This window comes from Numenius arquata, chromosome 2 (genome assembly GCF_964106895.1).
Source record: "Numenius arquata chromosome 2, bNumArq3.hap1.1, whole genome shotgun sequence".
Lineage (NCBI taxonomy): Eukaryota > Metazoa > Chordata > Aves > Charadriiformes > Scolopacidae > Numenius > Numenius arquata.
The window spans coordinates 26,826,027-26,853,307 of record NC_133577.1 but is presented as its reverse complement, the minus strand read 5'-3'; the positions used below and the strand labels follow the sequence as shown (position 1 = coordinate 26,853,307).

Sequence of the window (27,281 nt, the reverse complement as noted above, 5' to 3'; positions counted from 1 at the left end):
GGATTTTGGGTCATCTGCATTATACAGTTTATTGGTTCTACTGCCTGACTCCATCTGTTATTTGATTAAAGCATCCTTGCCAACCTAAACTGGCAACTGTTCACATGCTGTAGGAATTAACTGCACAGAAACATTAAAGAGACATAACATAGATACAGAACTCTGGTCTCGAAAGAGAACTGCTCCTATTCAGCCACAGGACAGTTTTAAACTCTCATTGATGTAATGACTGAAGGAAACCTAGAGAATAATGACTGGTGAATAAATTTTTCAATCTTCTTTCCCAAGAGTCCAATTGGATTGACAGTAAGACTTCCATTGACCCGTCTGAGCTTGGGGAATGGCCTTTAAATATTGAGAACAAAAAAAAAAACACCCCAAAACTTAAGACTTGATGTTATCCTAAGAATATTTCCTTTGCTTCCTCTCATCTTCTCATCCAACTCAGAATTGCTGAAAAAAATCCCAGGAACAGGAGGAAAAAGCTAAGGTATGGATCAGAAATCCTTGCAAAAATTGTATTATGTAATAAGGTTCAAGAAAACTTTAACAGTTTGGACCTACACTATCAACATAACGATGCTTCTGTTCTTGGAAAGCCTTGAACAAAATGCACAATATGAAGAAATATTTTCTTTAATTTAAGAAGTTACCTCAAAGGAGTCTATATTAAATTCCTTGGAAAATCTGTCCCTGGATTCTTAATAGATTCTGAGATATATATATGCACATACACACACATTAGATATACATGTGCACATATATGCATTAGATATATACAGAAAATAAATTCTTTGGGGGTTTGTTTGCAACACAGTACAAAATCTTCCTCTTTGTTCCAAGTTTTTAAGACACTCTAATAATCCCATTTGGTGTGGAAAGGCTATTTCTTCTTTAGTTTAAATTCCACTGTTTCACTGAGTTCCTATAAAGAAAAAAGTTAATGCCTTCATCCTGTTAGACAAAAGGAATGTGAATGTATATTGAAAACACAGGTCAATCTTTTTCAGGCTTCCTCTTTAATATTTGCCTGATCCAGCAAAATACCTGACTCCCTTTTGATTTATAGTCCCAGACGATGACTGTCCTTTCAGTTACAGCCACAACACATTTCAGCTGAGGTAGGAATTCACATCCAGTGATCCAAGCAGTATCCTGATGAAAATAAAAAGGTTAGCTAAAGAAGAATTTTCTCTGTAAATTTATAACCTTCTTCATTATTTAACTATTTTAAACCATCTCCACATAAATTCCATATACTCTGCACTAGTGGCTGATAAATCTGGCCCCAGCTAACACAACTGAGAGTTCTAACTCCAGGAATAGCTCATACATGAAATTGTAAGACTCAACCTCTAGTATCAGTGACTCACCTCGGATGCACAGATGTTGCACATGAGAGGACACAATACATCTATATTGTTAGCTGAACTGTGATGGTACTCTGAAAAAAGCACTCTGAGCAGAAGAAATTTAAGCTACAACATCCACGGTAAAGCAGATTAAAACTTTTCTTGGTGACAGTTTAGTTCAAAACAAAAGGAAGTTAAAGGTAGTAAAAATTTCAGCTATAATAGCACAAACCCTACTGAAATGAATGTTTCTGAAAATAAGTAACTTGTATTAAATAATATTAATTCTCCCCATAAGTAGATCAAATATTTACAAAGATTTACAGTACATCTGCCCATACTAAGCCATCTTTCAAGTATACCTGCAGTTATACAGATCTTAATGTAAAATAGTAAATAGTTTCTCTTGCAAAGTGTAAGATTAGGGACTCAAATTCACTACTACACTGGCGAGGCTTTAGGGGTTTTTTTGGGTGGTTTCTTTTTTTGTGTGTGGTTTTTTTTTTTTTTTGTTGAAACATTAATAGCTGTTTGATTTTCTCCCTGAAATGTAGTGGACCTTGCTAAATGAGAGTGGGATTGAAATGGAATATGCCCCATTTCATTCCCATTTCAGCAAGTTCTCAGGGAAAATCCTTCTCTCATAGGGCTGACAACTGTTATTCCCCTAAAGAATAAGCAGTGAAAGGGAAACAGCTGTAGGAATAACATGTGCCTTCTGCTCTCACTGTTTTTACTCCAAAAAGGAACAGCTCTATGCTCTAGTTCATCAATGGAAAGGCCTGTTTAAGTAAACATTTAAAATTAAACAGTAAAATTGAGCTTGATCTTTCTTTTACAATGAAGCAACCCAGTCATTGTATTGTAGCATTCCCTGGCTTAGAGACATGATTATCACTAAGATACTATTTCACTAAAGGGAAAGAAAAACTTACAGAAAATACAATGTAAGAAGCATTAAAACCATTCTGGTTTGAAAAGTAAATATGAACGCGTGTTCATATGAAGTTATTTTTACAAGATCTATACAAAGGCTACGTACATCAACTTACGTCTAACATACATACAAATAAAACCATTTGGTGTACAGATTCAAATTTTCCTTATAGTGTCTGAACTGCAATGCACTTTGAGTGAAAGGAGAAAGACACAGGTAGAGGGACAATGAACACTCCAACAGGAGGAAAGTGTTGATCAAAGGCTTCAGCTAAGACAGAATTTCTCTTGTAAGATTCTCCTCTCCATAGAAGATACATATTTCTAATTTCTGACTATCAGTCTAGAAAAGTATCTGACAAAAAGGTTGCAACGCATGACATGCAATTTTTATTTGCCAGCAGAAAGCAAGAGTTAGTAGAATATACTCCAGATTTATCCTCTTCTTTTCTTTTGCATTATTTATAGGCACAGACATATTTGACAATATAAAATCAGAAGTAGAAAAAAATGGGCTTATTGCACCAGTTTATTAGTTGCCAATCAGGGAAAGATCCAGCATAGAGAAACTGACATTTCCTGGAACAGGCAGCAATAGAAGCGTTTTCATGTATACAACTGAAAGATTCTCATCTTAAGACAAATTGCACTACATTTGTCTTTAATAATTCCAGTGAAATTACTTAAATTACACCAAAGATCAGCAGATAATATAAAGGCCTGAGGAAACCACTATAATAACTGAGTTTGGCTTCCTGCATAGCATGTACCAGAGAATGTCCACTGAGAAGTTTAGAGCCTAGCAGAGACAGAGAGATTGTTCAAGTTAGCTAACACTGCCTTCCAGGCCAGTTCTTGCTCAAGGACATCAGACTGTGGAATGAACAGGCTGTGGAAACAGCAGAGCATGGTGCTCTATCCTTAAGATCCAAAATGAAAGTTCCTGAGCAAAACAGGCTCCTAGTGTGGTTTGAGACTACTAAGAAACTACTAGTATGAAAGTCCTCAAGAGAGCAACGCAGAAATTAATAGATTAATTTGATACACTGAGAAGTGGCTGATAGAAGAGAACAGTCTGCCAGAGACTCAAAGCAAAACATGCTGCCTAGTTCCAACCTGAGAGCAAAAGCTATAAAAATTTCTCTTCTTAGCACTGCTGTACTTCACAGACAAGCCAGGCAGCTGCACCAGATCAGCCTGTTCATTATTTCCTTGTTCCTGTCACTCAAGGGGTCTATCTTCACTCCCTCATTTTCAGTACAATTTCTGTTTCAGCTTGTCTGGTTCATCCAGTGGATCTGTTTATGCTTTTCTATGCTATATTTAAAAGTAATTTCATTTTCATTATTAAAGAGAAATGACTTGTTCACTACCAGCATTCCCATCATCATCCAATGATGATTCTATGCTGACTACTACTTTTGGGACCTGTCAGCTGGACGATTCTTAATCCATTTAACACACACTCTAGTGTTTTTTCAGTGGTCGTATTTTAAAACAGAAAGTCATATAATACTAAGTTGAATACTATACAGAGTTTTAAGTGTATTATATTTATGCCTCTGCACTTTTCACTCAGTCACATAATCTCATCAAGAAATGAAATCAGGTTTTCTTGAAGTGACCTGTTCTCCATAATATCTCTGAATAATTGTACTCATAGTTCATGTTCTATTTGAATCATCATAATGCTGGGAAAGTTCTGAGCGCTGCAATCCACTGGATCTTATTCCTAGAACCACTGTGTTTCACAGCATTTCTGGCTTAATATCCTAAGGGCCCAGAGCTCTGTTGCTCTAGTTGAGTAAGTCTCCATTCTGAAACACCTTAAGAATGAAAACAATGAATGGTAGAGGGTAGAGGAACCTAAAAGATTATTCTGCAATTTGTAAGCCCTGCAAGGAAAAGACAGCTCTTTAGCTATTCAGAAATTAATCACGAGGTATTTTTCATAGTTGTACATTACAAGGGGTAATGGCTTTAAACTAAAAGAGGGGAGATTCAGGCTAGATATAAGGAAGAAATTGATGGTTGGACTCGATGATCCCAAGGGTCTTTTCCAACCTAGATGATTCTATGATTCTATGATTCTATGATTATAACCATTTGGTGCTGAGGTCTTCAACAGTATAGTTCACCACATCTTTAATAAGAAAATGGTGGATGAAGATTTATGCTCATGTAAGATATTTGCCTTTGATTTTTAATAAGTCTTTAGATAAAAGCTATTAAAAAGCAGAGCTTCAGTTTTAGTAAGCACATTTTAAAATAAAAACCCCCAACACAATTCTAGACACATAACTTACAAAGAATCCCTAAGTTAAGAATTTAGTAGCATCATACATTTCAACTGCCTGGAAAATGGAATTTATTCTCTCAAAACAATCCAGAACTTTATTTCTTTGGGATTTGGGATAAGGATATATAATTTCCATTTTAAGAATAAAATACCTTAAAATATTATGTTCTGCAAACATGAAAACCTTTTAACAACCATCAGAAAGTTCAACCTCAAGCCCAGTAATAGGCATTTTCATTCTATTTTCAGTGCAGTAGTTAGAGGAAGGATGAGAAGAAAGTAAATTGTCTAAGGACAGGATTGTTCAGTGCGAACACTTAAATAAGAAGCTTAAACAAGACCACATATTTCCTAAGACAAGGCAGAGCAGCAAGCAGAAAAGGGTCGTTTTTAACTAGACCACACGAAAATTTCATAATTGTGGTACCAAAAAAGTGAGTATAGCAACAAAAACAAAGTTACATGACATCACCAAACACCATTAAATCTTTCAGATGTAGAGCCAGGAGGATTTCATAGGGTTGTATGCATGGGTTTCTCTTTTCTTTTCATGAACCATCAGCTCCCCAGTGTCCTTGGGAAGCCAAAGATTTTCCCCTGAAAGACTTTACACCCTGTGGTAGAGACTGCCACGTTCAGCAGTAGTGCTCCCAACTGATCTTCAGCAGCAATGATCCTCCATCCTAAGGGGGAGGAATCCAAACTATTTCTAACCTACTTCCTTTTCCTAGGGAAGGCTAAAAAGTGGAAACATCTCAGCTGGGAAAGGATGGGAGAGTGGCACATGACAACAGAGGCAGCAGATCAAGCCAGGCCACACAGATCTGGTGCAGAGCTGAACAGAAGTGGGTGCTCACAGATACTGAACAGTGTTAGTTGTGGATACTAAAACTATGAGTTTTGCCATTGTATCTGTTTGGAATCACAATCCTAACAATTATGGTATTGCACCCTAATACTGAGAAATGTATTCTCCTTCCACATTTTTTATGGCAGAGATGTCCTTCAATGGTGCCTAATTCTGCCATGGCTGCCAAATATTGTCCTATTGCCACAGCAAAAAGACCTCCACATCCACTGAGGAATCATTCTAAGATTAGTTCTTAGTGGTCAGAGAGGAAGAGGTCCTTGCCGCCGCATACTGCCCACTGCAGCATTAAGCTGGTCCTCGAGCTTCTTCCCCTTGGTGTCTCTGGGGACAAGCACCAAATGTTGTTCTGATCCTATCTTTGCATATTTAGACTGGTGAAGTTATTTCTACAATCAAAGCAGGAACAAACTACTAAAATTCACTCCTGTAACACAGCTATAGTAGACGCTCTAAGCTGATTCTAGCCAAAGTTTTCAAAAGTTGATAAGTCCAAAGAATGTTTCTCACAGTTTAGCTCTCTGCATTGATTGTACAAGCCATATTAGTCCTTGCAACAAATTAAATGCAACCCAGGCCCAGAATTGTTTCCGGAGTTGGAGTAGTAGGGTCTGTGTTCTGGAGTATTTCTATTGCATTTTAGAACATCCACAATATGTGAGAGATAATCAACAAAATGCAGTATCCCTTGGCACAAGATACCTACACAGACTTTTCACTGAATTTCACTGAATTTTTTTTAGAGTTGGAAGGGACCATATAGATCATCTAGTCCAACTCCCCTGCTGAAGCAGGATTGCTTAGAGAATGCTACTCAGGACTGCATCCAGGCGGGTCTTGAAAATCTCCAAAGAAGGGGACTCCACAACCTCCCTGGGCAGCCTGTTCCAGGGCTCTGTCACCCTCACCGTGAAGAAATTCTTCCTCATATTCGAGTGGAACCTCCTATGTTCCAACTTGTGCCCGTTGCCCCTTGTCCTGTCACTGGCAACCACTGAAAAGAGTCTGGCTCCCTCCTCCTTCAACCCACCCTTGAGATACTTATAGGCGTTAATAAGGTCTCCCCTCAGCCTTCTCTTCTCCAGACTAAAGAGTCCCAGCTCTCTCAGCCTTTCCTCATAAGGGAGATGCTCCAATCCCTTAATCATCTTTGTTGCCCTTCGCTGGACTCTTTCCAGTAGTTCCCTATCCCTCTTGAATTGGGGAGCCCAGAACTGGATGCAATACTCCAGTTGTGGCCTCACCAGTGCAGAGTAGAGGGGGAGAATGACTTCCCTCGACCTACTAGCCACACTCTTCCCTATGCAGCCCAGGATTCCATTGGCCTTCCTGGCCACAAGAGCACATTGCTTGCTCATTGTCATTTTGCTGTCTACCAGGACTCCCAGATCTTTCTCTTCGGAGCTTGGCTCCAGCAGGTCCACGCCTAACCTGTATTGGTGCCTGACATTCTTCTTGCCCAGGTGTAGCACCTTACACTTTTCCTTGTTGAACCTCATGAGGTTCTTCCTTGCCCAGCTCTCCAGCCTGTCCAGGTCTCTCTGGATGGCAGCACGGCCCTCCGGGGTGTCAGCCACCCCACCCAACTTGGTATCATCAGCAAACTTGCTGAGGATACACTCTGTCCCCTCGTCCAGGTCACTGATGAATATGTTGAACAGGACTGGACCAAGTATGGACCCTTGGGGGACACCACTGGTTACAGGCCTCCAGCTTGAGCCTGTTCCATTAACCATTCCCCTTTGGGTCCTGTCACATAGCCAGTTATCAATCCACCTCACTGTCCCCTCATCCAGCCCACACTTCCTTAGTTTTCCAATGAGGATGTTATGGGAGACAGTGTCAAAAGCCTTGCTGAAGTCAAGGTAGATGATATCTGCTGCCCTCCCCTCATCCAGCCAACCAGTTATGGCATCATAGAAAGCTATCAGATTGGTCAAGCATGATTTACCCTTGGTAAACCCATGTTGCCCACTTCCAATAACCCCCTGCTCTTCAACTTGTTTGGAGATGACATCTAGAATGAGTCTCTCCATTACCTTCCCAGGGACGGAGGTGAGACTAACTGGTCTGTAGTTCCCAGGGTCCTCCTTCTTGCCCTTTTTGAAGACTGGTGTGATGTTGGCCTTCCTCCAGTCTTCTGGCACCTCTCCTGTTCTCCATGACTTTTCAAATATGATAGAGAGTGGCCCAGCGATAACTTCTGCCAGCTCTCTCAGCACTCGTGGGTGCATCCCATCTGGGCCCATGGACTTATGAATGTCCAGTTTGGCCAAGTGGTCCTGAACCTGGTCCTCCTCTACTGGAGGAAAAACTTCCTCTCTCCATATCCTCCCCCTGGCCTCCAAGGCCAGAGGTTCATGAGGGGCAGCCTTAGCAGTGAAGACTGAAGAAAAGAAGGCATTCAGCAACTCTGCCTTCTCCATATCTTCCACCACTAGGGTGCCCATCTCATTCCTCAGTGGGCCCACATTATCCCTTTTAGGGCAAGGGGTCTTGTCACTTTGTTAAGATTGGTGACAGTTGTCTTGTTGCAGGTCATCTGAAGGAAGTTCATTACACAAAATCTGCAGTGATACTCCCAGGGTAAAAATGAGCTTTTAAACTATATACTGTGTGGCCAACCAATCTACCTAGCAAGATGTAGAACTGTTTTTTGCTAGCAAACTTATAATTTTTCTTATTTAAATTTTACAGTGGGAACTGAAGTGTTCTATCAGACGAAAAAAATTCTGGAAAGGTTAGGGGTAAAAGACAATTTGGTAGAAAAAGCAACATTTATCTGAGGTTTCTTTTTATCATAGGAAAGAAATCAAGTTACCTAATTGTTTCTATAATTGAAAGGAATAAATTGAACCTGTTTGACCTATGGTACCCTACGCCAAATTACACAGAAGTCTCCAGATTGGAAATAGCATTAGAATAATGCTTGATTTTTAATTTTTTCCCTTCAGTACTTGCTGATTTTTAATTCAAATGATTAACAGAAGGTGGAAAATTAACTTACTTCAACAATGGTGGTTGCCAGAACTCTCATCTGAAAAAACAAAAATATATTGTCACAATAAAAAGCTAGCAATTAAATTAAAAGTCTGAACACAGTCAGCTCTCCTGTATCACAGGCAGAACAGAACAATGATAGCCAACAGAAAGAATTCACAGTTAAGATCTTCTGAGAGAGATCTTTAACCTACTGTCTGTTCCTCTCTATATGGTGAGGAACTTAAACCCTCTTTCTCACAGTTGTTTCATGGTTGGTTGGTTTGTTTGTTTGTTTTTAAATGAGAAGTTGGTGTGAGCAAAATAAGTAAAAAGTACCCATTCTTTATAGTGGAGTACAGTTCAGTTGTTCTTCTGATGGAATTGTGCTTCTAATGGTCCTTCACAGCTAGAAAAACTCCAGCTCCTGTAAGAGGTAGGATGTGGCACACAGATACCCAAGCTAATGCCGGCCCAGATGACATGTTAACTAGTGCCAGAAAAATACCAGGTAGAGACTATACAGGCAGAGACATGCTAGGCTGCAAACAGGAATACCCATATTGGTACAGTATCTTTCAGCAAAGTTAACTATTGGTGGACAGCATAGCATGTGCCTCAAAAACTAAAGTGTTTAAAGTCCCAAGGTGGTAGGCTTACCTGCTGCCATCATCCAGTAGAGACAGGGTCACCTTCTTTGTCCATCAACCAAACTAGTGTCTAGTTTTCAAAAGCAATTTCAAACTTTTCTCTTCTGAATCACCCACAGATGTTTTTTCACCTCTTTTTGCCTCTGCCCATCATCAATAATTAATCAGTGGTGCCTCATTCCTATCCCAGTAATTCCACATTCCATAAACTAAGAATCTAGGATCAAAGCCTTTCTTCCCATAGAATCGTGTTGCCCAATGTCATCAACGGATAGTCTTTGAGCAGAGTTTAAAACTATTGTGAACTGAGAGCTTAATATCCATGCACTGGTATCAGATATGGCTTTATCTACAGTAACATTAACTAGAGAGTGCCCAGAGAATTTTCCTTAAGGCTGCCTACTCCTACAGATCTTCTGCGCTGATCAAGACAGCACCCATGCCTGATATTCTGAGAAGGCTAATTGTCTCCGGTTCTAGAGTAAGCAGGAAATGGCTGATAATGCAGAGCTGCATACAGGTGTTGAAGCATATTAGGTCCACATTTGCTACAGAAAGCAATGCTTAGCCCTCAAATAGAGAACCTGCTGGTCTACAAATGAATATTTCTTTGGCTTGACTTCAATTTCCAATAGCTGCAGATATGTAAGAGAACATGGGATTTCTTATCTCAGCAACTAGGATTAACAAAAGTCTCCAAGCCCTCTTCCTAGACAATAATTAGAATCACTTGCTATTTATGTAGTGGATGATGGAAGGCCGACACTGGTGAAATAGGGTATGATCTTGAAACCTATCCTGATGTATGCAGACTAAATTAAGCATTCTTAATGCAATCTAACATGACTGACACTCATTATTTGCTAAAAAAAAATCTGATTAATTCTGATTTAATTGAAGTTTAATAGACCAACAAGCAGTGATACAGTTTGCAACCCCTTTATTGTTCCTATTCTTATTTGTAGATTAGAGGTTTTTAAAAATTTTTCACTATTCTTAGTTCCTACATAGTATCAAATAAAAGCTCCTCATCTACATTGTCAACTGACTCCAACAATATAACACAACCATTAAGGAAATTGTCAAGTTATATTTGCTTTCCAAAGAGCAAAGAGAATAATACTAACCTAATCTTGTGGAAAGCTTGGTTGCACTGGACATCAATTTACACCAGGGTGAATAAACAGAATATGTCCCTGTCTCTTCCTCAACACGTATGTTTCTTATTAGTCAAATGCCCCAGAAGTGGCACAGTTAAAATCTGTTATATTAGATTCACTAATTATATCAGACCAAATATTTTTCATTCATGTACATGAAACACACTGACTTCAGAGGGATATATAAGCATCCAAGAATATCATATGCTTAATAATCTGCACTTTAAAAATGGAAAAATTATACAATAATAAGCCTCTCTTTCTATTTGTCAGTTTATTGCTCATGAACTCATATTTTGGCCTCTCCACCCAGAGCACAAGTCCCACCAACCAGCATCCTCAGGGCAAGCATCTTCATATTCCCTTATCAATATGCTTCAAAGCCAAACTAGACAAAGCAACTCACTAGCTGAGATTTTAAGGTCAGGTCTTTTAAAATCCTTGTTCTTTGAGAGAAGAAGAATGATGCAAAACGTGCCAACTCTATATTTGCCTTTGTGATGTGAAGTCATAATCTAGCAACAGGACTTAAATGACTGCAATGCTAACCAACTAGAGTTTTCTCTCGCTTGCATCACAATGTATCAGAGCAATTCTAATGAAGTCAAAAGTCATTTGCTCAGAGCAACTGAGATCGGAGATCATACTGTGAGTAAAGGACTGCTGTCGTAATGCCTTAGTCATTTTCAGCAGATACAGATTTATAAGTGGGGTTTGAGGTCTCTATTTCACTGCATTAAGCAGCTGCATGTAAAATCATTTACACTGCAGTCGCTGATGTCAGAGTGACATCAGTTCAGTCTATGAGGAGGCAGCAATTCAACTTGAAAACAGCATGGGGAGGGGGGGTGGGGAAGAGAGCTATTTTTAACATTATACTCTGTGAAATTATTTTTCGTAGGTGCATAAGAGGGATAATGCTCCGGAGGACAGAGAACTAGGCTTTCAAATAAACTATTTCAGTATTTACCAAAACTGCAGTATTACTTTATTGTTTAATCATCCACAGGAGCCCTTTCTTGCTTTACACGCTCCTGTCATAAGCATTATGCACTAGTTAGCTCATACCTCTAGAAAGCATCAGTGCTGCTTTAAAGCTTTACCGCATTGTTTGAAACAATTTTTAATAAACTGGTTGTATTAATGTATAAATGTAAAGTGCCAATAAGCACAGATGTGTGATGGACCTCGTAGCATCTAGAAGTGCATACCTCTAAATAGTAATATAATCATCTGGGAGACTCATTTACAAATTGTATTTTAATAGCATCTTGAGCCTGAACTTCTACTTAAAATGATACAGATCTTACAGTTTGCTGATGAGGGGAGTAACTGTGAAGCAATGTCATGCCGACTGTCAGAAAATTCAAGGCTTTCAAGCTCCTAGATATTGCTGTATTGAATAACTTCTTTGAAAACAACTGATAAATGTTTTTATCCCATTCTAAATACTTTCAGTGGCTGTAGAAAATAGTTAATTCTCTGGTTTCCACTCTATATGCAAAAGTTAATACCAATAGCATATTCTGTATTAAGGGAAACTTCTTCTAAAAAGAAATGCAGATTATTTTCTATTAAATTAACTTCTGTTAAGAAGGTCTTTTATTAGCCATCTCTACTTTCTATTGACTTCTTTGGACTGTTCAGTACGTTTACAATTGAAAATAACAAAGTATATTTCCTACTGTAATTAAAGAAAAAGTTAACTTTAATAAAAAAAGATATCTAGCTTTTTTATGGGTAAGTTTGCATGCTAGATCACAGTTCACTCAGTTCCCATATATACTGCCTAATGAAATAATAAAAAAGTTTGTTTGAGTCGGAATTACCTGGTTGTTAAAAATAGTTAGCACTCCTTTCTGAGAGGATATGACTGTGAAATCCAGATGGGGCACCTTCACTATACTCTTAATCACATCTTGTCTCTTGACAACTGTCAATGACAAAATATTACGCTTCATCTTACAGACACAGAAAATCTAAACAAATAGAACCATAATATCAATAACATTTTCTGTTCCTGAAATGCATATCAGTACTAACTCCAAGGCAGTAATTCATTATATCTATATCATAGATTACCCTACACTTGATTTAAGTAATCATGTTGCATTCTAAAATAGTATTAATGTATTATGGATGTGCTAGTTCTTTCTATGCTATTTAAAAAATACTGAAAGGCAAAGAATAACTGCATAAATAAGTAGTCTGAGTCAGACAAATTCATAATTTCAAAATAATTTAGGAACATTGAGAACTGGGCAAGGCAGCAGTGGAGTGTTCAGACACATTGAGTTTAGTAAAAAAACCCTTTATTCTGGAACACGAAGGAAAAAAAGCTTTAATAATAAGCAAAGACAGACATGAGATCTTATTACTGTATTTTCAATAAAGTGCGCAACACATGGCATTAAAAAAAAATCAGTTTTGGATAGAAGATGAAGTATATCACCTGCATGAGTAATCTGCTGTTTTTCAGATATAAGGAAAACCATGTTTTCTTCTTTCAGCTGGGAAGATATGGTATCACTTTCTCCGATGAAACAGCCAAAAATCTAAACAAACCAAACGCCGAGCAATTTATAACAAAACTACTTATGGAATATATGTTTATACGTATAAAGTCAAATATTTATCTGACATTTTAAACATTTAATATTCTTTGAGTAGGTTTCCTGGTGTTATTTGCCTTAACAGTTAGCTGTCAATATGACTTTAGATTGCTGAGATCTGCTATTCAGGCACAATCTTTCTTCAGTGTTTGAAAAGAAGCCAGCATACACAGGGCTTCTGGGAATAAAAACCATCTAATTGATAAAGAGGTTAGTACAGCTTTGCCTTGCAATGATTGTTTGTAAATAATAATCTTCAATTTCCTTTTTCCAGTTTTACCTACTTGTGCTTCCTCAGCTAGACCTCAGCTAGAAGAAAAAACAGTAAAAGACAGACAAACCAGACTTCTCTGTACTTTTAAATGGAGAGATTCAAATTATCATTATCATTACCAATGATACCTTTGAAAAATTAAGTGATAAAAAGGAAACTGAACCAAGATCAAGGCTACTTACATTGTTCACAGGGGCTAATTAATGATATGTCCAAGTTGCAATTTATAAACCTGATTTGTCTAATATAACTAGTAGGTTAATGAACATTATCAGAATGAATGTATCAAGTAAGGGAAGCTGTCATGTCAAACCAGGACAGAGGCACATCTGTGTCTTTCACCATCTCTCTCAAATAACAGCTGGTGTCAACTAGAACACTCAGAATACTTCCCAGTCTTAAAAGGCCAATTACCATTTCAAGAGAGTTTTCAAGCATGTAAAGGAGCAGATTTTTTTTTTTCTTCAAGAAAATGTAAGTTTCACTTAAAAGTAACAAAAAGACTAAGGAAGATGAGAAAAGCAAGTGGGGCCTAGGCTGATCAAGTGTTAAATAGAGTCAACTTAAAAATAAAAATAAATAAAAAAGAGGAAGAGCTACAGGTATGGGAGGAAGACAAAAAAAAGGTCTATGATCCTCATCAGTAAGTAAATGTGTACATCTTTCAATGTCAAGAGGTGAAAAAGAGATGAGGAGACTACAGCTGTAGCACAGCTATACTAACAAACCTGTGGCATAGTAAGAAGAACAAAGAAGACTGGCTTCATTCCTGACATTAGTAACTCTCCAGGATTATCTGGGCCATTTTGAAACTGTAGAGTTTGTCAGAGAAACAAAATTAAAAAAGACCACCACCACATAATATGTAGGATACAAACCAATCCCATTTTATTTTATTAGAAATCATTCAAATAAGCCTGGAAGTATCTGGTTTGGTCCAATCATTACAAATAGGATGCTACCACAAAAAAGTAGATCAAAAGCTGATGCTGAAGTTACAGTCGATGTAAATTGGGCTTCGACAACAATTGGATGATCAATGCAATGATTATTCTGTTTCAGTGTAAGCTAAATCTTACAGGATTCAGCAGTTTTGTTACTTCAGTTTTCATCTCTCTGTCTATACCCAGCCTACCTGTAAAACAAATCTTATCCTTTTGTTCTGAAAGGAGCTTAGATTTATAACATGTTCCAAAATGTATAGATAGCTTGAAATACACAGCGCCATCAGATTTCTCACTAAACAGAAAAAAAATCCGAAAAACTGAAAAACTCACTGAAGCTTTTCAATGCAGTATTCTATTTCAAACTGTGCTGAATAAGGCCGTGTCAATGTAAAGAAATCAATGTCAGACTGAAGTTAATTCAAATAATCTGATCTTTAACTATTACATAACTGAATTACCACTTCCATCATGGATTAATTTCCCGTTACTTTTTGTTAAATATTTTTCCCCACAAGAGAAAATACACTTCCCACCCCCCCACTTAACACTTTAAACAAGATTCTTTTGAACAAAGAAACAACAAAGATCTCTATTTCCCTACCTAGAGCAGTCAAGATAGTCTCACTGATATCCATCTTCTACATGAAATGCATGCTGTGAGATGCTGAAGATTCATTGATTACCAAAATCCTCTTTTTTCAAGAAAGTTTATACTCAGGGCATTTTAAAAGGCTGTTATCAGTCACCCTAGTATTTCAATATAACACAGTGCTTTCTTGAGTGGAATCAGATCTGCACACAAAGATTTGTCCTATATATTTAACTGCCATGAGCTGCATGATATAATTAGAAGCCTGAAATTAGCCAGAGATAGTCAGCAGAAAATCCAGTACAGGGAATCTCTTAGCAAAATGCTTGTAGAGAAAACACTGTCATTTGCAAAATACCCATCTGCTTACCCACATGAAAAAGTGGGGAAAGGCAGCAAAGGACTGAGATACTTAATCTTTCATTGACGTGATGGCAACTAATCCTCACTCTAGTGAAATAGGTAGAGGGATGCCTCTGGGGATTATTTTGATATTTACAACTTCCACTTAGACTGAATACTGATCTTCTGATGCTCGCACATCACATTCCAGGTTTTGGCACTAGGAGCATAGGATTCTTCTTACTTAAACTAAAATTATAATAGCATAAGGCACAGAATAACACAACCTAGAAAGAGCTAAATTTTACGATTATACAATCTCCTTCATCTCTCAAGACACATAGCAGAGTGCATATCAGAACTCAAATTTTGCAAGAGAAATTCCAAAGACAAATTTTAGCCTCCTATCTTGAAATGTCTGCTCTGGAAACTTCCATTTAACCAACAAATGGACACATTCAAGTTTCTAAATTGTTTGCTATCAAACTAAGCATGGAGCCTCTTTCTTTCTCAACTTGTTAAAATTAAACATCACTTCTTGAATAGGATAACATAACAACAAGTGAGGTACTCTAAACCAGTTCTTCAATTTAGCTTTTGTCTAGATCAACCAAAACAATACATTTTATCTAATTTTCTATCTTCAAAGGCACATCTGTTTCCCAAATATTTCTTTTTATTTTAGGAAATGAATGGTGGCCAGGATAAATAAAAACGTGAAAGTGCCCCATTATGCCATGGAGCTCATGAACAACATTCTCATTAACAACACATAATCAACAGTGTAATACTATTATCTTTTAAGATTCCAATGAGTTGTTTATATTTAATAAAGTTTTAGAAATCCTTACCTCACACCATTCTGTCCTTGCATCAAGGTTGTTGCTAATCTTCCTGAAAAATGCCTTAATGTTATGATCCTTGATTTCTGGACCAAAAATTGTCTTTGTGGTTTTACAGAACTTATCATAGTCTATCTCACCTGTATGGGAGGAACAATATCCACAGAGTTAAAAACTGGCAAGGTGAAGTTTCCTTCCTTATCCCCCTCCCTCCTGTTTTATTTCTCCTTCAATATCAGTAGCATGCAAGTTCCAGTTCCTCACACTGCATTCACTAAAGCATTTTTTGGGGAAAAAAAAAAAAAAGTTCAGTCTTAAGGTTTGTTTTTTCAAAACCACCTGATTTGCAATACATGAGTGGAAACAGATAGACAAAAGAATAAGTGAAAAATTCTCACCTCTTCTTTCCCTTATTCTCATACCACAATTTTGGTTTGTTTATCCTAACCAGAATGGTGTCCTGGCATAAAGTTTATCCTTTTATGCAACAATAGCCACTTGCATTGAGAAAAGCAAAACTTCACCCTAGTTATGTAAAATTAAGGAACTGTATTTGTGCTTTTACAGATCACTAGAAACATCACATTGTGCTAACTTGTATACGTGGCAACTCCACCAATTATATTTTGTGAGCAATCACCATAGCATTATAATTTGACCAGAAGTTTTAACAAGAGGAGACAAACACTCCCATAGCAAAATCTGCCTATTTGCTGTAAAAATCAAGTCAGAGTTTGGACATTAATTTGAAGTCTTTTGTATAGTGTTGCCTCTATGACACCTCCTCTCCATATGAAAATTACACTTCCATCAGAAAGAGCATCTCTTACCCTCATCTTCAATAGACAAGCCTAATCTCTTCTTTGTCTTCTGGGTTACCATTTTTTCAACTAGTTCCTGGAACTGCTTCAAAGCATTCTTGAAATCTGACACTTCAGGAGCAGAACAACTCTCCTTATCACAGTCCCCCTTTTCAGACATCCTATATTAAAAGAGGACAAGGTAAGAGGGAGAGCTCTTCTTACAGTCTAGTCCAAGCCTTGTTTTGCCCTTTAAATCTTAAACTCCACATTAGTTCATATGAGATGCAGCTGGATGACAGGTATACCAAGCATTACATAATAAAAAAGAGGTGACACTGGCTTAGCATCTCAAGCTGGCAAACATAATAGTGAACTTTTGATGTCACAACCCCCCATTACATCACAGAATCCTACTCACTGAGTGGCCCTAGATCATGAACTAGGATCACAAGTAACCTGGCATGTGAGAATATGTTATGGTAACTCGTGCAACTGGTGGTTGAACAGGCATGAGTTTTCTCTCTTCCAGAGCCAGGCAAGGATTTCATCAGGGTTCAATTCTGCTACAGCTGGCATCGCTTTAGTAATATGAGATCACGTTCTCCAGTAAGAATATACATTTGAGACTAGCTGTTCCAAGTTTATCATATCTTTCAGAATTTTGTACTGTGAGGAGTATGCAAAGGCTGCACACTGCACACAAAGGCTGCAATTGGAGATTCCCTTGGATCCACACATCATCTGGTGAAGAATGACAGAGCCGGTTCTCTGTTATATTTCCTCTGTGACAGGAGAACTGAGACCAGCCTGATGATGTTCTATGATGTGCTACTGCTTCAAGGCTCGGCCAAGGATCTCAATCTAGGCAGGGATGCCTGGTTTTACAGTAGAAATAAGAGCACTTTACCAGGGATGGTAAGTCATGAATGATTATTCACATAGTACAAAGAGGCCAAACACATCCAATTAAATCTGAAAAGAACTAGAAAAGCCCTTTTTGACAGTTAGTTCTTGGGAGTAACATTGAATGTTTGCTTCCTTAGTAAATCTCTATTTCTTGAATAAATGCTTTGTCTGCTTTATTGCATTCAAAATCCCTACTCATTGAACTAGGACTTCCAACCTAGAAAGCTAATTACCCTGCAGAAACATTTTTTTTTTTTAATTGCATAAATCATTATGATTGAGATTGCAAGAAATCTAATGATGGAGTGGTGGAGTTTTAGTTATTTTCAGCTGTCCAACTGCCTCTCCCTTAAGCTCTTACAGCCATTCAAACACCTCTTACTTGTCTTACTTACCTTCCAGTCAAGTTACTGTTTCCTTCTCCTAACATACAACTAATGAGGCCAGAGATTAAGTGTTGGCTCTTAATATGTGCCTACCCAATCTCAGCTATGTGTCTTAAATAGTTACTGTTTTGAACAGGGTCTGCATTTAACTTGCACCTAAGTTCAGTCATGATCTTAAAGTCAGAAGACTCCTATACCAAGGTACCCCAAGGACCCTTCTGGTTTTTGGTCTTGGGGCATAACTAAACAGAAGAAGGATGGGGCTGGATTTCTGAAAAGAAAGCAAAATTGCAGCAACCATTTTCTTTGGAAAGTGTTTTCTTGTTGTCTGTGTTGTCTTTCTATCCTTCCACATCTTAAATTCTTTACTGAATACTGGAACCCTAGGGTATCCTACTGGAGTGCTGGAAAAGTGAATTTATTTTTCCTCTAGCTGAAAGAGAATTAAATTCAAAACTGTCTCCTGAATGAGTAACACAGTGACTATTGAAGAAAGCCAAGTACCAATTCTTGTTGGAATATTCTAAAGAATCAAGCTTCATTCATTCTTTGGAAAGGAATATTGTAAAAATCTGTCTTCAGGGAATCGTTCAATGCAGTGAATTTTAAGAAGGAAGCCTTTTCCTGAAAAACAAGATGCTTGAAAAAGGAGTTTTGTGATTTGCACCTGTGATCATTATTAGTCTTCTATTGACTAAACAGTCACAGATTAAAAAAAAAGGCTATAGGTATAAGTAATTGATATGTTAATTACTTTGGATCATGTTATGATCACAGTTTCTCTGCACATGGAAGATAGTTATTTTGCTTAGCGTTCTGGATCTTACATTACACCTCAGATTATCAACTTTTATATCCTGTGACCCTTTACTGAATCTGACTCCTTATGCTTGACAGCATTTTGCAAATTGTAAAGGCTTACCATTTTTCACTGCCATGTGAGGCAGTGCGTTCTACTGTGAAGTGAGTAGAACTGCGTTCTTGTCTTGGCTCTGCCATTTCTTCTTTCTTGGTAACCTTATCAGGTTGCTAAAATCTGCCTGTGAAACAGGAACAACATCCAAGCCCAAATTAGTTCCTTTAAAGTATTACTAATCCTTATAAGTTCATGTCCACATTTTACGTATGCGATATCTGTGATTTCTTTTGTATCACTAAACTATGCTGACATTAAATTCTGGCACCTTCCCTTTTATCACACTACTCCTGTGTCCACTGCATATTTACATGAGTATTATTTGCATAACAAATATACCTGAATTGTCATTAAAGGTGAACAAAACTGTTCATGGCATTAGCTGTGCTTAAGCAAACATGCATTTACATTTGTTCACTGATCTTCCAGTTAGTGAAGTAATTAATTCACATTCATTAACACAATCACATATTTCTGTGATCAACAAAATTCTAAAGTACTTCAGAGAAGCACATCAGTGATAATGAGTAGGGCTGGTATTTTCTGCCATTAAAAAAAAAAGGAGCTCATGAAGAAATCATGAGAAAAGTTATTGTCCCTCTTTTTATTTCCCTCACCAAGATAACTTACATAATCCTGTTTTTTTTTTTATACCAGTGCAGACATTACTGGTTTATTAAGCAGATGACTAAGTTTTTGATGAGAAAATCCGACGAGAACAGGCAGGCAAAAACAACCCCTTTGATCCTAATTAGTGTCCTTGCTCCCAGATTTAACAGAGGCATCATGAATTCATAAAGTTTAAATCCAGAAGAGACCTTGAGATCTTCTTTCACCTCCTCTATGTTACAGATCATTAAATATCAGCCATTTATCACTATAATGAGCAAAACAACTTTGTTCTAATGCATTAACTTGTGGAAAGGTATGCAGTTTTAATCTGCAGACACCAAGAGATGGAGAATCTATCATGTTTGTTCCAAAGGTTAACTGCTCCCATTGTTAAGATTTAAGCCTCCTATTTGAGTTTGTGTAGCTTCAGCTTCCATTCACCAGTTGTTGGAATGTCTTCACTGATTTAGAGTGATAGTTGTATATTCTCCTACTAGGGGCATCTGAACCTGAATTACTTCTCCATTGTTTTCTCTGGTTAATTAAAGCGGATTGAATCCTCTGCCTCCTACTGCAACACTTTCCTTTAGGCCGCAAAATGACACTTGTGACTCTTTTTCACATTTTTCAGCTTTTCAATATCTTTAAAGAATTCTGGCACCATGTCACCGTGCTATACCATAATAAGCAAATTATGGTCAAATAATAGTAAAATGATGAATTTCAATCTATTTGTTAAACTCACTTTTTACTAGACCATATTGATCAATTTCTTTGTATTTTTCTTTAGCTATTGATCTCCAGATCAGTATTTCTATTACTTCACTTAAGGCTGATGACAGATCCCTTGCTCAACGCTATCTTAAGTTGCTGTGCATATAATCTCTGCTCTGTAGAGATTCTGTAGTTGAAAGGAAAGGAGAAATTAAGTTTTGTATTTTTTGTGGCTATCTAAAGGATTGACATCAATCAGGCATGTTTCAAGAATACAAAAATCACTTAAAAAAAACAGATAAAGATCTTAGTTTTCACACAGACTTGGGAAAATCAGCTTAACAACAGTTTTGAAACATATAGGGAAGCCAATAATTTGGTAGAGAACAAAGTTAATAAAAATAATGCATGTTAGTGCCTGAAAGAGCTAGTTCTTCAGGAAAAGTGGTGTTTCAAGATACGCTACCTAACTTTCTAAGATGAGTAATGCAATTGCTTGAAGTTCTGTCAGTTCCACTGGGAAAAGCACAAATGTTTCTGAGTACTCTTGCTTAACAGCAGTGAGTATGTCTTTCACGGAATCACGAAATTGTTGGGAGTTGGAAGGTACCTTCTAGAGATCATCTAGTCCAACTCCCCTGCCAAAGCAGGATTGCCTAGAGCACATTACTCAGGACTGCATCCAGGAGGGTCTTGAAAATCTCCAGAATAGGGGACTCCACGACCTCCCTGGGCAGCCTGTTCCAGGGCTCTGTCACCCTCACCATAAAGAAGTTCTCCCTCATATTTGAATGGAACTTCCTATGTTCCAGCTTGTGCCCATCGCCCCTCGTCCTGTCACTGGGAACCACTGAAAAGAATCTGGCTCCATCCTCCCTCAAATCACCCTTTAGATACTTATAAGATACTTCTCTTCTCCAGGCTAAAGAGTCCCAGCTCTCTCAGCCTTTCCTCATAAGGGAGATGCTCCAATCCTTGAATCATCCTCGTTGCCCTATGCTGGACTCTTTCCAGTAGTTCCCTGTCTCTCTTGAACTGGGGAGCACAGAACTGGATGCAGTATTCCAGTTGTGGCCTCATCAGTGCAGAGTAGAGGGGAAGAATGACCTCCCTCGACCTACTGGTCACACTCTTCCCTATGCAGCCCAGGATTCCATTGGCCCTCTTGGCGACAAGGGCACATTGCTGGCTGATGGATAGTTTACTATCCACCAGGACCCCCAGATCCTTTTCCTCAGAAGTGCTTTCAATTAGAATAAAGAAGAGACTTTGGCAGAGAAACACAGCACTGAATCCTGGAAAAGGGAGGGATAGCTCGAGGGTGCATTTTTGCTAGTTCCAAGAGTAATTCTCTAGGAAAACGCTTCCTTTGTGTGTCACGGTGGTACTTAGTCATTGGTCAGACACTGTATCTTGGTCAGAGTTATGGTGTATTTGACATATTGCTTCCAGCTGAATGGTTGTTAGATAGCGTTGCCTGTTGATTCCGTTTTGGTCTCCATTATACAAAAAAGATGTGGACAGGCTGAAACAGGTCCAGAGAAGGGCCACAAAGATGATCAAAGGACGGGGAAGCCTATCATACGAGGAAAGGCTGAGAGAACTGGGTTTGTTCAGCCTTGAGAAAAGAACGCTTTGGGGAGACATTTTCACCATGTTCCAGTATTTAAAGAGTGGCTACAAAGAAGATGGAGACGCCCTTTTTACAAAAGAGTCATGTGGAAAAGACAAGGGGTAATGGGTACAAGATACTCCAGGGGAGATTCCGATTGGACAACAAGAAGGAAAATTTTTCACAAGGAAAACAATCAACCATTGGAATAATCTCCCCAGGGAACTGGTGGATTCCCCAACATTGGACTCTTTTAAGATTCCTCTGGGCAGGGTGTTGGGCCATCTTGTCTAGACCATGCTTTTGCCAAGAAAGTTTGGACCAGACGATCCTGGTGGTCCCTTCCAACCTGGTATTCTATGAGTCTATGATCCTATGATTGATTTTTCCATTCTCTGCCATCTAAGCTTGTATGACATGAGGCTATATTCTCATTTCCCAGTTAATAACAGTGGTTTAAGGTTTATAAAAGATATTTACATCCATCCTTGGAACGGAAAGGTTAAGAACAGAAAGCTATGTTTAGTTGTCTTGCAATCACCCATGAAAAAATTCACGTCATTATGAAAATACACAGAAACCCCGAACAAGGAACCATTGCTTTCAGTACTGGCTAATTCTTTTGTCTTCTATGTTTGAACTAAAAAAATATTTGTAAATGTTAAAAGAAGATGTGATCACAGAATGGGCTGACAAACCAAAGTGAGAAGATAGGAACTGCATTAGAAGATAAGAGAAGTCTAGAAGGGAAATTCAATATTAAATTGATGAGTAACAGGAAGTACTTGCATTAGTAAGTCTACAGTAGCATTAACTGAATGAAAAGCATTTTCTTTCCTGTCTCCTTGACTGATACTATGGGAAGTATTGGATATGGAATATGGTAGAGCTAATGTCTATTTAGAAGCCAAACCTCCCAACTCTCCTCTTCTTACTATGTAATCATATCAGTCTCAATTACTGGAAATTCTCAGACCAGTACAAAGTTAATGATACTCTGTACAGCTGCAAATAACAGCTGCAGCAAGCTCACTGCAGGGCTGGCAGCTCCTTTGAAAAAACAATCCTTTTCAATCTTTATATCAAAAACTATCATAAGACTATGAAATTCAATGCTGTTTTTAAAATTCTGACCATGTTCTTTGACAGATCATAACAAATAACTCAAAGCTACTGCAGAAGACAGACAAACCAGCAAAAGGTGATAGATCTTATTTCCTGCCTTTACTGGGTTGCTAGTCACCCCTTTTGGTAGTCTCATTCAAAGACAAATTGTCCCCAGTAAAATGATGGTTCAGAAGAGCCCAAAGAAAATACAGTAGTTTTAAAATGGCCTTAGTTGTCCTTAAAGAGGCTCTGGCAAGTAACAGACTGGTTCCGATTCTGCTTTTGGTTCAGATCAAGACCAGCCATTACAAAAAAAACAAAAAAGCAGTCACTGAAGCTACCTTCTTTTAATGAACTAAGCTACCTGTCCCTTGCTCTTTCATCCTTTTAAACATCCTCTTAAGCCTGGCTGTGTTTGCAGGTGAATCAGGATAAAGCTGTTAAAGTTCAGAGTGACTAAACTCCCCTCTGTCTGGTATGGGATTGGGCAACCCAAGTCTTCATTAATTTTAGCAATGTAAAAATTAAAGTTCTCCAATGAAACAGTGTTGAAGGGGTGCTATTGACCTCACTCTCTTCTCTATGGTGTCTGTTCTTCCTATTATTGTCCCAGAAGCAATATGATAGTCATTGCCATAAAGGGCATTTGCTTTTCTGTGTCACTAAAAACATCTGAAATGATGAAGCGATAATGTTAAAAATCATACTTCTCATGCACTATTAACTGATTTGTATGTTAGACTCTGGAAAATGACAATGGGCCAGTGAGTTTGTAATCATTTTCACTTCCTGTTTGTCACACAAACAAGAAGCTGCAGCACAGGGATTAACTCCTACGGAAGGTTATTCCTTCAAAATAAACACTTTATATCACAACTGAATTTCACAGGGTTATTGTTTACTGATCTTACACGGGTTTTACAATGTTAGTATTCAGGGTTCAAGCTGCCCCAAGAGCTTTGTCTATACATCTAAAGGAGGTATGATGTCAGCAGATAAATGTATATATCACCACTTGTTTTAATCTACTTAGCAAGAAACAAGTGCCACAGAAGCACCAATATGCATCTGCCACCTGAGCATGTATCACAGTCCCACACAGGTTTGTATAGCCAAGATGAAGTTCATCTCACCTAACTGAGGCATCTAAAAGTTAATCATTCAAGTCACCTTATACACCAGTCAATAATAGTAAACACTTTCAGAGTGTGATTCATCATACTGGTCTTGGGTGCTTAACTTTTAAATACATTATTTAGGTGAGATGAATCACACCTGCAGCTAGTACAGCTATTTGTACACATGCCAGGTATACTAGAGTTCATGTTATGGTACGTGCTGCAGTCAACTCCCAACTGTAGCACAGAGGTTCTGACAGCATCTCATCACCTCCCAGGATTGCCCATGTGGATCCTCTCCTTGCTGCAAACACTTGTGCTTGCTTCAGTGAACCGTGTTTGAGCCAAACAATTTTATAAGTCCAGGATATTCTCAGATTCTTGCAACTTTTCTCCTTAGCCTGCTTTATGACTTAAAGTTCAAATCCCAATATGGACTAGATTATATAGCTAGGTTTACAAAATCTGCAAGATCAAGCCCTAATTTTGAACTTTTGCCACTAGATGTGTGCATTTATTATTAAATGCACATATTGCATTATCAACAGATGTAGATCTATATTAAAAAAAGCCTTGTTTTCATGCCAAGTGGCTGGGAAAAGATTAAAGGTTTCTTCTGTCTGTAAACTCTCCCTTGCTCTATAGATACACACTGGAGCTATATGTAGATAGAGTGAATAATCACTTGGCTTTCATCTACCTTTAAGGCTAAAGAATAGCAAAGAGAACATGTAAGAAAACAAATGCCAGGAGAATGATATAAAAATACAAATCAAAAAAGCTGAAGCCAGAGGAGTTTTTTTGGTTTTGTTTTGGGTTTCTTTCTTTCAGAGGGGCTTTGAAACTGTAAGTTTTACAAAGTTCAAAACAGGCAGGAAAACCTCAGCATCATCTAATTCCTCAAAAAAATGTATTGAGTATGGACAGAAGCTTCTCTCTTCTTTTCTGCTCTCTCTCTGCTTGTCAGGAAAGATGGGAAAGAGCCTGTGACTTGAAAGGCATGCTAGAAGAAGATAAAGGAGAAAGAAGAGAGAAAATGAGTGAAAACAACATGAAGGTGAATGAACAAATGGGAAATAATATGGGTCCCTTAAATGCCTTAAAACACTCTTCATCCATCCCACAATATTCTCACTGCAAAAGCCCGGACATTTTTGATGGTATAGTTAGAGCTGGGAGTGATGGTTTGTAGTATGTATTTCTAAACAAGGTTAGAGAGTAGCTGAGACTTTGGCGTTTCATTTACTCTGCTTCAGATTCCTCAGCTCTATCATGTGAGTAACACTCAATGCTCTGATGTCCTGAAACATTTCAAATTACTAAATATATTTCAAATTCCCTGCAAAGGCAGGGAACTTTTGAAGACAGTCCTAGACATCTGCAGACTTTCCAGTTGTGAATTATTATTTCCATAGCTGGCTTTCAAGGTTTTTTTTTATACATATGTGAGCATATATCTACACACACGCACATGTTGGCCACCTGAAAATTTACAGCCAATGCATTCCTCTATCCCATGTAAATTGTGCACAACAGACAACACATTAAAAGGAAAGAGAGGAATTATTAGGAAGAAATTATTTACTGTCAGGGTGGTGAAACATGGGAACAGGTTGCCCAGAGAAGTTGTGGATGCCCCATCCCTGGAGTGTTCAAGTCCAGGCTGCATGGGGCTCCCTGGTCTAGTGGGAAGTGTCCCCGCCTGGGGCAGGATGGTTGGAACGAGATGTTCTTTTAGGTCCCTTCCAACCCAAAACATTCTATGATTCTATGACAGTTGCAGAAGTGATCAGAAGTCCCTGGGAGTTTCAAGGACTGTTTTTATAGCACAGGACTGGGGACCTTGTATTCCAACTTCTTGTTCTACTGTTTTAATCCCATGAGCTCAGCTACATATATATTTAGTACTTTGAGTTGAGATATACTTCCAGTAAGCCACATATATACACTTCCAGAAATGCAGATACTGGGTTGTGATATCTTCTTTCATGAAACTGTAAAAATACAAGTAAAATCCTTTTTGCAGCATTTCCATTAATATGCACGCATGTTTGATGAGCAGGTGTTTAGTCCAAATATAAAATAGTGCAAACATGAAGAACTGCAAAGCAGACGACTGGGTTTCTTAAATGTTTCAGGTTTTTAATTGCATAAAAAGTTAGAGAAGGATTGACCAATGAATTAATTAATTATCAAAACCATAGCTGCACTGGCTCTTGACTGTGTTAGGTAAAACAGGTGCTGGACTACAATTAGGACTCAGGGTTCTGTTTCCAGCTTTGCCTTTGACCTGAGGATACAACAACAGCATTTCTTTTTGTTGTGCCTCATCTGAACAGCGACACTGCATCAAAGACAAGTGGAACTCTGCTCATGAAGTATTCAAGATCACTTGAATAATGTTAGCAGTTTGACAATATTAATAATGTGACCACTATCAAATCAAGCATTGAAGAGACTGCATATTTATGTATCTACTAAATTTTGCTATGAAAAATCTCAAACCAGGAATTCTGAGATATGATATTTGTAAAATGTAATTTATGACTTCTCTTTCTCTTATTTTCTAGAAATCCAGAAAACATCTAGAGGGAGTATTTTTGACAGGTGCTGCAGTGAAAAAATACTTAGAAATCCTGAGTACATAATGGAATCTCCCAATGGACAGTATGTTACCTAACAGTACTACTCACTAAATTACATTTCTCCCTGTTCCTCTGTACCAGCTTTTCGCTCCTTTCATTTTGCAGGGATAAAAAAGGTACACAATTTAAGATTTTCCTCTAAAGGCAGAAGATAGAGATGTTGTCTTCTCAGTGAGGTGTACCATTAATTTGGCCCAGTCATGTCTTACTGTTAGACATTCACCACACAGCAACTGGTCCTAAACCAACCCATGACTGTGTATTGACACAGTATTTTTGCACACGGTCTGTCATACACAGTCAAATCTTTACGGACAAGGAAAAATAAAAAAATTCTGCCTTCCCTAAAGCCCGTGCTGAAGTACTAGTGGTCTATTACTGGAAATTTTGGAAGGTTATGTGCTCTATTAATGCAGCTTTTAGGGGTAAAAATATAACTGATTTGAGAAAGGAAGCTTCTCCTGCTTCCTCTATAATGAGAAAAAAAACAGAAGGGCAGTGATGAAGAAACAGACTGAACTAGTTTTTTAAATTTGGTTTCGGTTATTGATTAAATCATATTTGATGGATCTGAAAGCATATATTGCAAGTAAAGTTACCATTGATAAGAAG

At 38.0% G+C, this 27,281-nt stretch overlaps 1 protein-coding gene across 1 annotated transcript in view; it reads right to left on the bottom strand.

The window, feature by feature from the left end:
- WDR64 (WD repeat domain 64) overlaps positions 1-16,831 on the bottom strand; it is a 60,387-nt gene extending 43,556 nt beyond the window's left edge. The window contains exons 1-6 of the mRNA XM_074161590.1: positions 16,681-16,831; positions 15,860-15,990; positions 12,697-12,799; positions 12,074-12,177; positions 8,463-8,492; positions 1,048-1,155 (exon numbers count right to left, since the gene is read on the bottom strand). Coding sequence (XP_074017691.1) covers positions 1,048-1,155; positions 8,463-8,492; positions 12,074-12,177; positions 12,697-12,799; positions 15,860-15,990; positions 16,681-16,831 — 627 coding nt within the window. The remainder of the gene's footprint in view (positions 1-1,047; positions 1,156-8,462; positions 8,493-12,073; positions 12,178-12,696; positions 12,800-15,859; positions 15,991-16,680) is intronic.
- Between the last annotated feature and the right edge of the window lie 10,450 nt (positions 16,832-27,281).